At 28.9% G+C, this 15239-nt stretch overlaps 1 protein-coding gene across 1 annotated transcript; it reads left to right on the forward strand.

Annotated features, from left to right (window-relative positions):
• Positions 1-13835: 13835 nt before the first annotated feature.
• Positions 13836-14800, forward strand: LOC126743185 (farnesol dehydrogenase-like). The gene has a single exon (XM_050450166.1). The coding sequence runs from the start codon at positions 13898-13900 to the stop codon at positions 14654-14656; it is 759 nt and encodes a 252-aa protein (XP_050306123.1). The 5' UTR covers positions 13836-13897; the 3' UTR covers positions 14657-14800.
• Positions 14801-15239: the final 439 nt, after the last annotated feature.

Genomic DNA, 15239 nt, shown 5'->3' on the forward strand with positions numbered 1-15239 from the left:
TCGTAAAGTTTATCTTTTAATAGTGAACTTAACGTATGTTTGATACTGACAAGAAGTAGATTACGCAAAAATTAGGGGCTATCCATAAACCACGTAGCCAGCATAAGGGGAAGGTCGCCGAAAAACCACGGTGAGCTTCAAGGTTGCCTTGGTCTGAGCTACGTTTTTTTTCTGGAGAATGAAAATTATTTCCTCACAGCCAATATAGTAAGTCTAAGTAGTAGTATAAGTACTAAAGTAGTATAGTAAGTATTAAGTAGTCAGAGCTTTATGTGGTTTTATTTGTATTCAGTTAAAAAAAATATAACTATCTGAAGCAACAAGTACAAAAAATTTGTCATAAAAAACGACGTGTCTTTATAAGGTGGGAGGTCTGGGAGAAGCTACGATAGGCTACGTGGTGGGAGGAGAGGTCTAAAATCGGATGTTTGTGATAGTTTAGGGACAGCGCCTTAGAATATGCAAAATTTAATTTTTTACTAAAAAAAAATGAGTAATGGTGGTGTTAAATAAGTTAAAGGGGTGAATTACTCAATCCACTATAAACATAAATTTTATTAAAAACCTGTTTAGTATTGGACAGATTTATTAAATTATAAATGGTTCAAAATTCTTAATTTTCTATTTGTTCTTTGCATTTGATTAATATTTCTTAAACTGAGATTTGCATATTTTGAAGTAAAAATATCCTTAATCTGAACACCTAGTTAAATAAACGTTGGGGAAAATTTGTGCATGGGTCCATAAAAATACTTTTAGTGTGTAACCTACTTTATTTTTAGATTTTGTGATAGTTGTTAAAAATGAAGAAATAAGTCTAAAGAATAATGCAGCTGTTTAAACGATATGCTGATCTTGTGGGCGCCATCTAGATTTTTTCACCGTTTATTCAAGTTCTTCAGAAATGTATAACTAGCAAAAGGTTGCTGTGAATAAAGAGTCAAAAGAAATATAGCACTCCATTAAACACAAAATAAACTTTAATCAATTTTATTAATAAGTAGTCATTTACTTTTAATATTTAGACATAACTGTTATAAAAATAAACCACCAATAAAAGTCACCAATAAAATCTTTCAAAAAAAAAACAAATGGTTTTACCATTCCGGTTCTACCTATCTATATATAATAAATTAAAATATAAAATATTACTGGAAATAAAAAGTCTAGGTTTATGTATCGAAGTTGTAAAAATGATTAATACGAAATGCTCCTGCTATCTATTTAATTTTGGCCAAAGTTACATACTTTTTTAAAGATCTGACCAAGCATTTTTTAATCTTAATTTCAATGAATTATCGTTAAAATTTTAAAGTATATCAATTTTGATAATAATATTGAATAGTGAATTGCAAATTTTCTCAAGAGCAATTTATAAAATGTCTATTTGCAAATTCACAGTGATTAGGGATTAATTTTAAATTGATTTCTTTTTTTCGCTAAAGTACTTTTACTATTATAGTTATATTATGCTTATGAACATTTTTATTATTTTATAGCTTGCACGAGATGAAAAGTCAAGAATATCAGAGATATATGGTCATTAATCATTCTGTAATTTCGAGTTATATCATGAATTTTTTTGTCGAATGCAAAAAATTGTTATTGAAATTAAAACGTCCATTGGCGTTCCGAGTCTTTTTAAATAATAAAACTAGTAATAATTTATTTTAATTCTAGATGCCAATTTTTGAGAATTTGATATTAACATAATTTAAAAAAATTAGCACTCGTATCTAAAAAAAGTTTTAAATTATTATCATGGTACTTAACTATTATATCTATTAAACAACTTTGATATAAGTTTTTAATATTTAATTTAGTGTTTAAAGTATACCAAAATAAGAAAAATAATTAAACCGTTGAATTCGATGGAAAAAATACATCAGAGCCTATAGTTCCTATAGTTTTATTACATATCGTGTTCTTTGCGCACTGCAATTATTAATTAACAATGTTATACTCTTATGCCCAATATGGTCTATATACATCATACGCAAATTATATTGATTTGATTGATTATTATATTGATTAATAGTTTTCTCTTTTTTCCTGGAAATTTTGAGGATATATTGAAAAGTGACTTCTACAAAAGTTGCAGATCTTCGTTGTTTCAGTCGTTTTTGCTATTAGTTTAGGAGTCAAATATGGTTTATAAGAGGTGGAATGAAATCTGTAAAGAACTGATATAGCATTCCAATATTATTAATGTCTTAGTATATTACCATTAATTGATTTTAATTGTAAAAACCTAGAAAGGCTTTTTTCTAGTAGTACATAATATTACCACGAGCTGCAATCCAAAATCTTAATGTAAATAAATATAAAAATGAAAAATAGACATGTCGAAATAAAAATGTTAAATAGTTAAAAAATTTGTAAGTATTTAAAATAAACTGATAGACGTAAATTATTCCTCAATTCATTTAATTTAAGGAAAAAGTCCATTCTGAAGTGGAGTCAATATAATATTGAAAAGTTAGTAGGGGAAGTTTTTTTTTCAGAAATAAAATGCTAATCCTCTAATTTCAGGAGTGATGCATTTCAGAAAGTATTCTTGCCATCATCAGACTCTAAAATATATTACAAACAGTTCAAAAATATATACGAACACTTTATTTTCCTTCACAAGTGACATAAAACAGACAAAATTGTAAAATTGTAAAATACTAACTGAGTTGCTTAACAAATACACAAACTCTAAAGAAAACAAACCATACTTGAATGGTACATTGCACGACATCTAGTGAACAGTAAAGATTATAAAAAAATTGAAAAATATGAGATTAGCAGATTTCTACTTAGTACTGGGAGCAAGTGAAAGAGAACGATCGAACTGTAGTCTTATACGATGTAAATAAATAAACAAATAAATGTTTGTTAAATATGTTAATAAGTTAAATCAAATGAAATATTATTATTACTGTTAGGACCTAAGGAATTAAAGAAAGTGTTGCTCTCAAATTGAGTCTACTACTTTAATTTTTCAATAATTTATTTTAATATCATTTTAAGCAACATAATATTATTAATATAATGTCTTTATATATACTTTGAATAAATAAAGCGTATTGATAATAGGAATATCTAAATATAGAAAACAATATGTATTTTTAGACTTAAACAATTTAGATAATAACTAGATATAGTCTGATAATTCGCACATGGATATGTAAAATTTTATTTTATGATATGTTAGTTATTAAAAATATCAAATTATATTAGTAAAGTAAGTTATATAAGTAAACTAATATAAATTAGAACTAAATGAAAGTTTAATATTCTTCAATAATGCCATATTTTTTTGTGTCAATATTATTAGATTAACCGCGTTTAATGTATTTATATATAATTTAAAATATATGTCTATAATTCATACCAAACTTCGGTGCACCTCAATGTGATGTAATTTAATTGTCAAACATATTATTTTCCTACGGATGTAACTAACTATATAAATTTAAATTTATCGTCTCTCGATTTTGTGAATAACAAATCACATACGGCTTTGTGTTTAGCAAGTTTGATTTATTTCAGCTATGTTTCATTTATACAGCTGAGTGAGGCGCTCCCCTTTGGGAAATGTTATTGTAACAGTTTTTTTAAATTATTAATAATATTGATTAAAGAGTACCATTTAAACAGCACCAAAGCTTAAAATTTAAACAAAAAAAATCAATTCCGAATAACTATTCACTATCATCTCTAGAAGTATCCGTCTGCGTCGTAGGAATATAAATCATATGTCTCGGCCACAAGAGAGTCGCGCTCGGCTATGAATATTACGATATTTATTATTTTTCCCAAATTACACCTGATAAAAGCCGAATCTATAGGCTTTGCATTACCTATCAGACATCATCTATAGTTGGTGAAGTTCTCCTGACGACTTTCACTTTGTACACCTAATTTTTTTAAACCAGCCACACAAAAAATAAGCCAGTGGTGTGAGGTCTAATGATCTTGGAGGCCAACTAATTGGACCACCGCGACCGATTCATCGTTCGGAAAGCTCTTTATTCAAATATTGCTTGACCTGACGAACGAAATGCGTGGAAGCTCCATCGTGCTGATAAAATGGTTAAAATGCTTACCATTTTTAAAAAGAGATTATGGTTTAGCCATATTAATATTCTATATTTCTGTATCACATAAGTACTGCTCTTGCAACTATTACACTTCTTGTGATTTTTGTCACGTAATAAATATTATTTTTATGACGTAGCGGATAGTTTTTGGTGCCGTTTTTAACGTTATATTGTGTTTTGAAATTACTACGTCCGACACTACTTCACACTACATACCAGTACAACAATAGTGGGTTATTCTGTGAAAAAATATATTTTTTCTTTACACAACAAACCAATATGTGCTTTCCATTACTGATATATCCGAATAGTATGATTCTTTTAAAATTTAATTGGATGAAGAAACCAAATATATTTTAATCTTGAGGCGGGCCTTGAGTATCTAAAATCACATATCACATCAAACGGCTGATAACAACTGAACTTTTGGATAGTAAAGTATTTTCGATTCCTAACATCTAAATATTAAAAGAGATGCTTGCCATTAAAAAGGAATTTAATTAATATTAAACCAAAAATGACGGGTTGGCAAAATTAAACTAGTTCTTAGTTGCTAAGATAAAAACACTTAATGCGCCTGATGACCTGAAACTTCAAGGTATTGTAAACCGAAATAAGCATCTTTTTCTGAAAAACTCTCTAAGACAGTATAAAATTTAATAACGTAGTGCTATTCGTTATAAGAGCACAACAGAAATAGACGGAGTTACTCATGTAGGAACATTAAATGTATTAAACGTGAAGGAGCCGTAAAATATCAGCGATGGATTAACTACGCGCTTATACACTATCTTTGAAGCAATATTAAAAAAAAAATATTGTCAAATATCAAGCCCAATAAGATAAGGAAGAGAAATATTGAGTGAAATAATAACTCCATCGTAAGGCAAATTATTTGGTAAAAACAAGCTGCTAAAGGTAGATTTAAAACTAAGAAAAAACAAATAAGGGTTTAAGTGGTTCAAATTTTCATCTCAAAAAGCAGATATCCAGAATTTACAAAAAAATGTTTGTACTGTAGTATTTAATTTTAATATTTGAATTTCGCGCCTTTAGCTATAATGTCATATGCGTTGACAGTTACGTTTTATTAGGTTAGCATGAGTGATGTGAATTGATAAGGAGAGATTATTACGTAACTTGATTATGGCAAGACGTATTAATTTATATATACGAAATTATGGATTTTCTAAGTTATAAGTAATACTTTGTGTATTTGTTTAACGGAATAAAAAAGGCCGGTTGTAGATGACTACATATCTCTGATTTTTAACATTTTTTTAATTTGAAATAGTAAACTAAACTTCTTTGGAATCATTTTTTCTTTGAAAATAAATAAAAAAACAAAAATCTGTTGTAAACAATTTATTTTTTTCTAATATTATTTTGAAAAGCCATTTTTGTATGGTGTTGTAATATGAGAATCTCTAACTCCCTAGCTGGTTATTTCGTAAGTAAGTTAAGACTGTAGTAACAAATAGTAGATTATCACCAGCTGTTTAATATCTAAATAAGTCTTTAGGTACTTAAATTTAGATGCCAGACCTTCCAGAGCTCTTGAACACGGTATTTAATGTGAATATTCCAATTAAGATTTTGATCTACAATAATTTGTAAATATTTAATGGTGTCTGTTTCGGGAATTGATATTTTTGTAATAACCATTAACGGTCCCATCCTAGGAAGTTTATAGTTATAAAATGTAAAACTAATATATTATTTTGTTTTTTTTACATTAAGTGAAAGCCGGTTATCCTGAAACCAATTTGAAAAATATCTAAAATTTCTCTTAGCAGTGTATTTTAAATCTTGCCACGTCATTGCAATATTATACAAAATTGCAGTATCGTTACAATAAATTACAATCTCCCCATTGGAATTTATTTTTAAAAGGCTATTAACGTAAGTATATTATAAAAAGTAGCGGATCTAACACCGTTTTCTGAAGGACTCCACAAGTTACTTTACAACTATTGCCTTGTAGTTCATTTACTTTTACATACTGAAACCGATTGATAAGGTTAATTTTTATCTACAGAATTATATAAATCTGAAGTGGGCTTAAATATTGCGTCTTCAGTTGATCTTTTTGGACGGAAACCAAACTGGTTATCAGAAATTATGTTCAATTTTTCGAATAAGTTTACCAATTGAGATTTTAAAATCTTCTTTATGATTTTGGGTAGATTAGAAATCAAAGAGACTGGTCGAAAATTATTAACATCAGTATGAGATACGCTTTTGTGTAACGCTATTATAATTCTAGTCTTTAGAATATCCGGAAAAACACCAGTGGTGCAATATAGGTTTTTTTATAATGTTTTTTTATAATTTTATAATGTTTGCTAGTGAATTAGAGATTTGTTGGCTGCTTCTTTGTAAAGTTTTTGCTCTTACTCTGTCAAGACGAAGGCGATTTTCTTTTGTTTAAGTTGGTTTATTGTGTTTTCCACTTCTAAACAATTTGTGTTTGACAAATAAAATGAATTTTTACAAATGCACATACGCCCCCCTTGAAGAAGGGTTAGGATGAGATTGCATAGGACGGGTTGGGTTGAGTTGGGTTGGGTTGGGTAGAGACATCAAGCATTTTTTGACCACATGGATGGCTTACGCTTACATTTACGAGTTATCTGTATAATTTTTGTACTTAATGATATATCGTATAAATATTTGCATAAGGTATGATTTTTTTTAGTGCTGTATATGAAAATGTGTATAAATAGTGAAACCCATTCGCTATGTGACAACAGTGTTTATTATTTTTGCAGGATCAAGCCTGTTGTTGTTTGTTGGTTGCCTGTTCAATTTACATCTAATGGTATTATTGTAGGCATTTTGTTCTAAAAATTTAGTGACAGTTATAATTTATAATCTTGTAATACTTAGTATACTTAGTATTGTAATACTTAGTTAATCTTATTTAATTGTTTCTTGTAATTTAGTTTTGATTTGAACTTCGTTAATTTTGGTTTGTTTTTTCATATTTCGTTAATTTAAATTATGGATAAAGTGTCTAATATTTTTAATTAATGCGAGTGATTTCTACCGAAGATTATTATGCTACGATGATTTATTATAAACAATACAAAATGGTTCTTTAACACGCCAAAATATGTATTGTTTAGCCCGGAATTGTCGTCAGTACTGCGTGATCCAGTGTAGAGAAACAGCCTCTCTGGGAGTAACGTTCTTTTACAAGCCATGTCGTGTGCGTTACAGTATGCTTAAAAGGCTCCTTTTTGGAAAGAAGCTATTGTTCTATCCGATTAACCCTTTTTTAATGTGAAAATGGGCTTGTGTAGTCCCCACTGGATATGCAGCAATGTCGGCAGGTTGTTTGCTATTGTTATTTTAGAGACATTTGTTCTTGACAATTATTGCAAAATGACTATTTATTCCGTTTCGGTAAAGCGGCATAATATGTAATTTAATTTTATTAAAATTAATCGTTTTCGTTTCTATAAATATTAGGAGGTGAAAGAGGGCTTGATAATATACATTCCCAGTCGTGCATCAGCAACTTTAGAGGGCTTAATTGTTAAGCAAATTTTTGTTTTGTTTAGCGATTTTTTTAAATGAACCTTCTCATAGCTGATGAATATATTAAAATAAATATTATACCAAAACCTTCTTTATGGTGGTTTCTTTTATGCTCATCAAATATGGCAGCTCCACTAATGCAGTCTCCCATGATGTTTCAATATATCGACCTATAAATATATATTGTTTATATAAAATTTATTTAAAATTGTATATATATTTATTTCTTAAATTTTTCTTAAGTTAGCAATCAATTATTTAAGGAATATATTAGATGGTTTCCGTGTTTTTTCATCTATATATATGCGATCATTCTTTTAAGACGTGTTTGTTCGTTAATATTTAGGTTAGGTTTTAGGGTAATATTTATTAAAAAAGATATACGTAATAATACATTGTCAAACTTTTGATATATAGACGCGCACTATATGTCAAAAGTTTGACAATGTATTTATCAATAGCAACGAGTTTCTACCTTTAATAGTTTAGAGTAAACCAAAATATGGGTTTACTCTAGGATGTTTTAAGAAATTCAAATAATTTTTTTAGCGTCCTATGTGAATAATCCGCAATTTTTTTTAAACTGTTCTCCTTAAAGTACTCTTTCTACTTAAATTTTAAAAAAATGCAAAATCGGAGATATTTATACTTGACAAGACCCAAAATGCCAAAAGTTTAGGTGTGGGATAAGACGATATCTAACGGTTAAGCGATGACGGTATTATGGATAAAGGCGGCGCAAAAGACGACAATTCCCGGAATTGAGATCCTGAAAATTGCATAACACAAAATCTACCAAATCAAGGTATTAGCGAGATTGGCGGTGACAATATGCATGCAATTGCGATGGATGACATAGTGCAGGCTACTGATTTTCGCGTTGTTATATCCTATAAGGGCGTCAGACAGCAAAATACTGTTCCATTGGGACAGCCTGGACCTTATGAAACTTACCCTACTTTTTATAAACAATTTTTGAATGCTGAAATTGTTAGTTTCGTGCCTGAATTTGCTCGTTCTGGCCAAGACATAGAAGTTTAGCTGCAGAGAGTGGATGCTGTCCAGAATAGTTATGATGTGTCCCTTCAAGTGATAATTCTTATTGCTATTGGCAAATTTGTGCGTCAGGCAAAATCCTGGTTTCACTCGAAAAGTGATTTAATGACTATGCCGTGGGATGATTGGATTGTCGAGTTAAGGAGCTAGGCTCGATAAGGTAGCTAGGATGAGAGAGTTTGATGGAACTGAAAACGAAGAGAGAAGTTTTCTACTTATTTCTATGACAAAGTTTTAATTGACAATAATATGGGTATTTCAGAAGAGGATTTAATTGAATATATTATTGATGATTTTACTAATAAGATATTACAGTCCCAAGCTTTCATGAAAGACTTCCACACCTCTGATGAGTTGCTACGCATTATATTGTTGTAATATAAAAAAGAGCAGATCCAAAATTAAGGTGATGTTAGTTCAAGAGATAACCTCAACTAGCCTCGCAAAATACCAAGTTCCTATCCTAGGCCTCCAAGATGTGCTTCAACTATTTTGATGTTGGCCTTTATGCTGATATGTATCCAAAACCTTGAAGATGGAGGTTCCTGTTATAACTGTGGTAAGCAAGACTACCTAGTAAAGAACTGCCCGCAGACGAGGATCATCAGAGTGGCTCCAGCAGACTTGACAGCAAATACTGCCATGGTTGTTAGTGAATAGGCTAGAGCCATTTAGAATTCCTATTCAGAAGGACCCTTTTGTCCAAGCCGCTGTAGGGAAGCTAAGACTTTAACCGTGAGAGTTTGAGGTACCTCCGAAACATAATTACTATAGAGTTAATTTTTTTTTATGTATGAACTAAATTCTTTGTCAAGTAACATTAATATTTTAGCATTGTTAGATACTGGTAGTCCTATAAGACTTATAAAGCAACTATTTTTACCTAGTGCATGTATAACTAAGACTGACCGACAAAAATCAATATTAGTGCATAAATGGGACATGCTTAGATATTCTAGGTACTTTTAATACTAAGGTCATATTTAGTAACTTATATGTACCCATTATATGTTATATTGTCTCGAATGAATCAATGTGTTTTCTATGTATTTTTGGAAGAGATTTCCCTTAATGCAAAATCTGAAGATCACTTTAGATAGTGATGTACAAATTATAGAGCGCCCTTATGCTGATCCTTTTCCACAGGAATCCTTTTCATTTGAGTATGATCCTTAGACAACCCCATTGAATAATAACCACAAATTAAACCCAAAAATTATTTATGAAGTTGGAGAAATATTCGATAAGGAATATTTTAATGCCACTAAATCTTTAGAACCCCAAACCAATTTTGAAATGGATTTAATTTTAAATAGTCAAGAGCCAATAAGTTTTAGGCCTAGAAAGTTCTCATGTACTAAGAAGTTAGAGTTACGGCATATTACTGATGACCTATTAAAACAAAATATAATTAAAAAGAGTGATTCGCTCTATTGCTCTATTGCTGTTCTACAGTTTAAGTAAATAAAAACAATAAATAAAAGAGACAATGTGTGGACTAAAGGGAAATAAATAAAAAAAAGTCATTACGTCACGAATCATTAATTAAAGACCATATATGAATGTAAAATATTTTACCTCCCTTGATTTAAAAAACTCTTTTTACCAAGTGAAAATGGCTGATGATTCTATTAAATTTACTGGTTTTATTTGTTCCTTAGGCCAATTTGAATATTTAAAAATGCCATTTGATCCGGCTAACTCAGGAACTTTGTTCTTAAAGTTTATAAGTAAAATTTTAAAAAAATTAATTAAAAAACGAAAACTACTAATTTATATTAATAATCTTTTAATTGCAATAAATGACATTGACGGCCATTTTTCAATTTTGTCAAAAGTCTTATTTTTGTTGACACAAATAACTTTAATATTTAATTATAAAACTTGAATTTTGCGCCTTTAGCTATAACGTCATATGTGTTGACAGTTATTACGTTTTGTCAGGTTGGCATGACTGTAGTGAATTGACATGTAGAGATTGTAACGTGATTTAAGTATGGCGAGACGTATTAACTTATGTATACGAAATTAAGGATTTATGAGTTATGAGTAATAATTTGCGTATTGTTTCAACCGAATAAAAAGGCCATTCTACAATAAAAATAAAGACAATGAGTAAAATAGAACACGTGTGCGCTATATTGTTTGATGAAATTTTATTAAATGCTAAATTAGACTTTATTGGTAGTTATTTCATTCGACTTTATGAAGGCTATGAAGATATGGGGTTGCTAGGTTGCAATAATTCTGTTGCAAATACTCCGCTGGATTTTTATGTAAGGCATGTTTGGAAATTGGAAAATTTGCATATGACCAGTTAAAGGTGAGAATAGATTTAAAATAATAAACAATATTATAAAATTATTACCAAAGTTAACTCTTATTCGGTTGCATTGGTGTGCAACTAGGGACCGAACCACAGAAATCAAAAATTAATATTTAAAATGATATATTATAAATGATTAACGTTTTGTATCTTGTTTTGATATAGAAAAAACGTATGAAATTGAAAGAAAAAATAGTACTACAAGAACCTTAATAAAGCAAACTGATGCATATATATGCATTTTACCTAAATCCTTGTATATTTTAAAAATGAGGATGCAATATGCAGCACAACTTTTTTTAAAATTCTATTGCTGCTGTCCTTCAGTCAACTACTCAATTATGCGTCGTGAAAAATAATATTGCTAGTAATATCTGTACATTTTTACAACCCACAAATAAAATGTTCGATTGATAAATAGCAATATATTATCAGATGCCAATCCTAATAAAAAGACATGGTCAGCTAAAAATCCAATACCATTTAATTATTCATTAAATAACTTAATATTTGTTCTTAGATCCTTTTTTTGAAAATCGAAATAAAAAAATAACGTCCATTGTATTAATAGATTTATTTGAATGCTTACGTCTATTTTGAAGCTATGGGAATATTTATAAAATATGTTTAATTGTAAGTTTCTTTTTGCCAGCCATTTAAATCAAAATCTTATTAAATATTTATTTTCAGTAATAAGGAATAGATGTGGATATAATCCAACACCTTTGTTAAACAATTTAGGATATTTTTGCAGTACAATATGAGGTAGGAAAAAGTAGATCACTTATTTGTCCTTTTCCTGTCCCATCTGCGATGAAATCAAAAACACAAATAATTTTTAACTTTTATAAACAATGATGATAATAATTTTACTACGAGTAGTGTTAATAAAACAAATTTAAAAACGTATGTCTCCGTGGCTGGATATTTTGAAAAGAAGTGTAAAATTACTTGTGATAATTTTTACTAAAAATAGGCGATAATGAGCAAATGTTTATAAAGATCTTGCGTGAATATTTTTTTTTAATTTTAAAATTGGGTGCCATGAATGCGTTAAATGTTTTAGTTAATTTAGTAATAGCTTAAGTCTTATTATGAATATTAAACTTATTATATTAATTAAATACGTTTACGCACATGTCATCAGTTTTTCTTTTTATAGGCGTATTTATCAACCGATTAAAAAAAATATGATAAGAAATTATCGAGAAAAAAAAATATGCATATTTAAAGTGATTATTCTGAATAAGTTGTTATTTAAAGAAAAAATAAAGTAAGTATATTATACCAAAAATTCTGGTTTGGATATTTTAAACAGGCGTGTAAAAGATTTAAGTAATACAATACACTAAAAACTATTTTTCCATAAATACTTGATTTAAAACTGAATGCATTCATAGTAATCTATATTAAAATTGAAAAACAAAATATGATTATTAAACAAAAAGTAGCAAAAGTGGTATCATTGTTCTCGAAATATTTATACCGAATTACGTAATAATATACGAACTTTTCTCTTTAAAATAAAGAAGTTAGTCTTATTTTATACACTCTGTCACAAAAAACAACAAAATATGTCAATAATTACTCTTATAAAAGTTCTATCCATGTACTACATTTTATTTATTTTCTTGAAAAGTAAGAAAGGTATTTTCAATGGCACCCGGTATATATTTTTTTATGTTAAATAACACATTTTTTCTGCTTTTATATGTAAAATATAATAATAATAAAATTAGAAATTCTTTAAAATTATATTATTGTTATTAAATTTCTTATCTTCTTAATAAAAATTACAAAACATTCGCATGATGCGTAGGAAAATTTCCCACTTATGAAAAAAAGATTAAACCTATTTTTGAATAATTGGTATAACCCATGACTAAATGCGTTTTAATGAAGAGCCGCCATGAGCTTTACATTCCACATTATTAACCACTTTAAGAACAAATTATAATAATAATGTATATCCTGCAAACGTGAACAAAAAGCTGCCGTGGCCTTTAACTATAAAGGAAATCTGAATAATAATAAGTTGTACGCCTGTAAACAATTTTTTTGTATTAGACCTGTTTAATTTCATTATTTCTATAAAAATGCATGCAGTTAGGTATATTTCTATCGCAAGATTAAAAGCCTGCTACAAATATTGGTTTACATATTTGCTATGTATTGGCAGACAGCAAATAAGATAATTAATTATATATAATAAGATCATTTTTATTATTATTATATTAATGGATATTTGTAAATGGTTTTCTTAAAATACGGTGACATTCCTAAGATGCAACTTAAAATATGTATGTATAATGCGTTTTGAAAAGAAGATCGACAAAAAGAATTGAAATAATATTAGGTCCGGGGATCTAAGTATCAATTTCTCAAAACCTATTCTTTCAATCCACTGATTCTAGTAATAACAATTGAACTACTACCTAATTACAAATAAAACGGTAAAGAGGTACTATTCTTCTAAAAATAAATTTTTAACCAGCTCGCTCTAAGGTTCTATTTAAATTTTTGTATTCTAGTTTAGTTTGGAGTAGGTTTATGCAATATATCCAAATACGCAACATCAATAACTCGTCTCTAAAACTTGAAATCAGTAATCTAAAACTCGTTTCTTCTAACTTCTAACTGAAAAGCTGATTCTTATGATATATGTAGTTAAGGAACTGTCCATTCCACGAAATATTATATTTGCTAGCCAGAAAATAACATTAACGTGATAAATCTAGTTACCTGATTTCTTTTTATTATATTTTTTTTTGATAAAAATTATCATAAAGGCAGGTTTATTTATATAATAATCGGAATAACATACCCAGTTGATTGAGTATTTTTAAATGAATAAGAGAAGTGTAGTTTAGATTTTGAAATAATTATGTGCCTTGAGAAATTTGCCGGTAAAGTAGCAGTAGTAACAGGTGCCTCTTCGGGAATCGGTAAAGCTATTGTAGAAACCTTGGTCAAAAATGGAGTGATTGTAGCGGGAGTAGCTCGACGGGTTGAACGGGTACAGGAACATGCTAAAGTACTAGAAAAGTTTTCAGGTAAACTGCTAGCTTTTAAAGCGGATTTAACCAAACCAGAAGAAATTCTCAACGCATTTAAAAAAATCACAGAAGAGTTAGGACCAATATATATTCTAGTTAATAATGCTGGGCTTTTACAAGCATGTAATATTTTTAATGGAGATATTCAAAGGTGGAAAACTACATTTGATACCAATGTATTGGCCGTTGCAATTGCTTCCAGAGAGGCAATTAAAAACATGAAGGATCATAACATCAAAGGCCATATAGTAAATATGAATAGTGTACTTGGACATCAAGTTCTAGATCTTCCAGAATTTAATGTTTATCCAGCCTCTAAGTTTGCAGTAACAGCTTTGACAGAAACCCTTAGACTAGAAATAAATAGAGAAAAATTACCGATAAAAATTACCAGTGTTAGTCCAGGGTACGTGAAGACAGAATTTGCTGAAGTAGGATTTGGAAAAGAACTCGAGAAAAAAATGTTTTTACAGAGACCTGGTCTTAATCCTGAAGATGTTGCAGGTGCCGTGCAATATGTATTAGGAACTCCCGATCATGTGAACGTAAAAGAATTAACAATATATTTACAAGGAGAAATAGCATAAGTTTTAATTTAAGTACTGCGTAACTTTATGTTTGTATAATATTTTTCATTTTAATTGATATGATTACCTAAATAGTTTATATTATTAACTATAGGCATCCATTTAGAAAAACATATATTTGTTAATAAACTGACATATACTTATTGCTAGATTTTTTTTTCAAAAATATTTATTTTTCTTTCGAAATTTTAGTTATCAACAAAAAATTAGTTAAAACAAAAAACACATACATTTAAATTATTTCCTGCTTTATTTAAGGCTATATTGCTGGGTCTTCTAAAACAAATTTCAGTCATTTTCTCGTTAAAATGACTTCATCTTTAATAGCCGCTAAAAATATTAGGAAAAACTCAAGTCGGAGCCACTTGAGGTCAACGAGTAGTCGACACTGCGATGTCAATATACAGGGTGTCCAATTTTGGATATGTTTGCAGGTTATCTTTGTTACTATAGGAGATAGAGCCTTGCAATTTTCACGTTACTGTGGTACTTTTTTATGAAACAAAATATGCCATTGCCAAAAATTTGGCAGCTATCATAGTTTTTAATCTACAGTATCATGTTGAAAAATTTGGATTTTGGG

This window comes from Anthonomus grandis, chromosome 12, assembly GCF_022605725.1.
Source record: "Anthonomus grandis grandis chromosome 12, icAntGran1.3, whole genome shotgun sequence".
NCBI classification, from domain to species: Eukaryota; Metazoa; Arthropoda; class Insecta; order Coleoptera; family Curculionidae; genus Anthonomus; species Anthonomus grandis.

Coding starts and splice junctions, on each gene's coding strand:
- LOC126743185 (XM_050450166.1), top strand. CDS start 13,898: ATGTGCCTTGAGAAATTTGCCGGTAAAGTAGCAGTAGTAACAGGTGCC.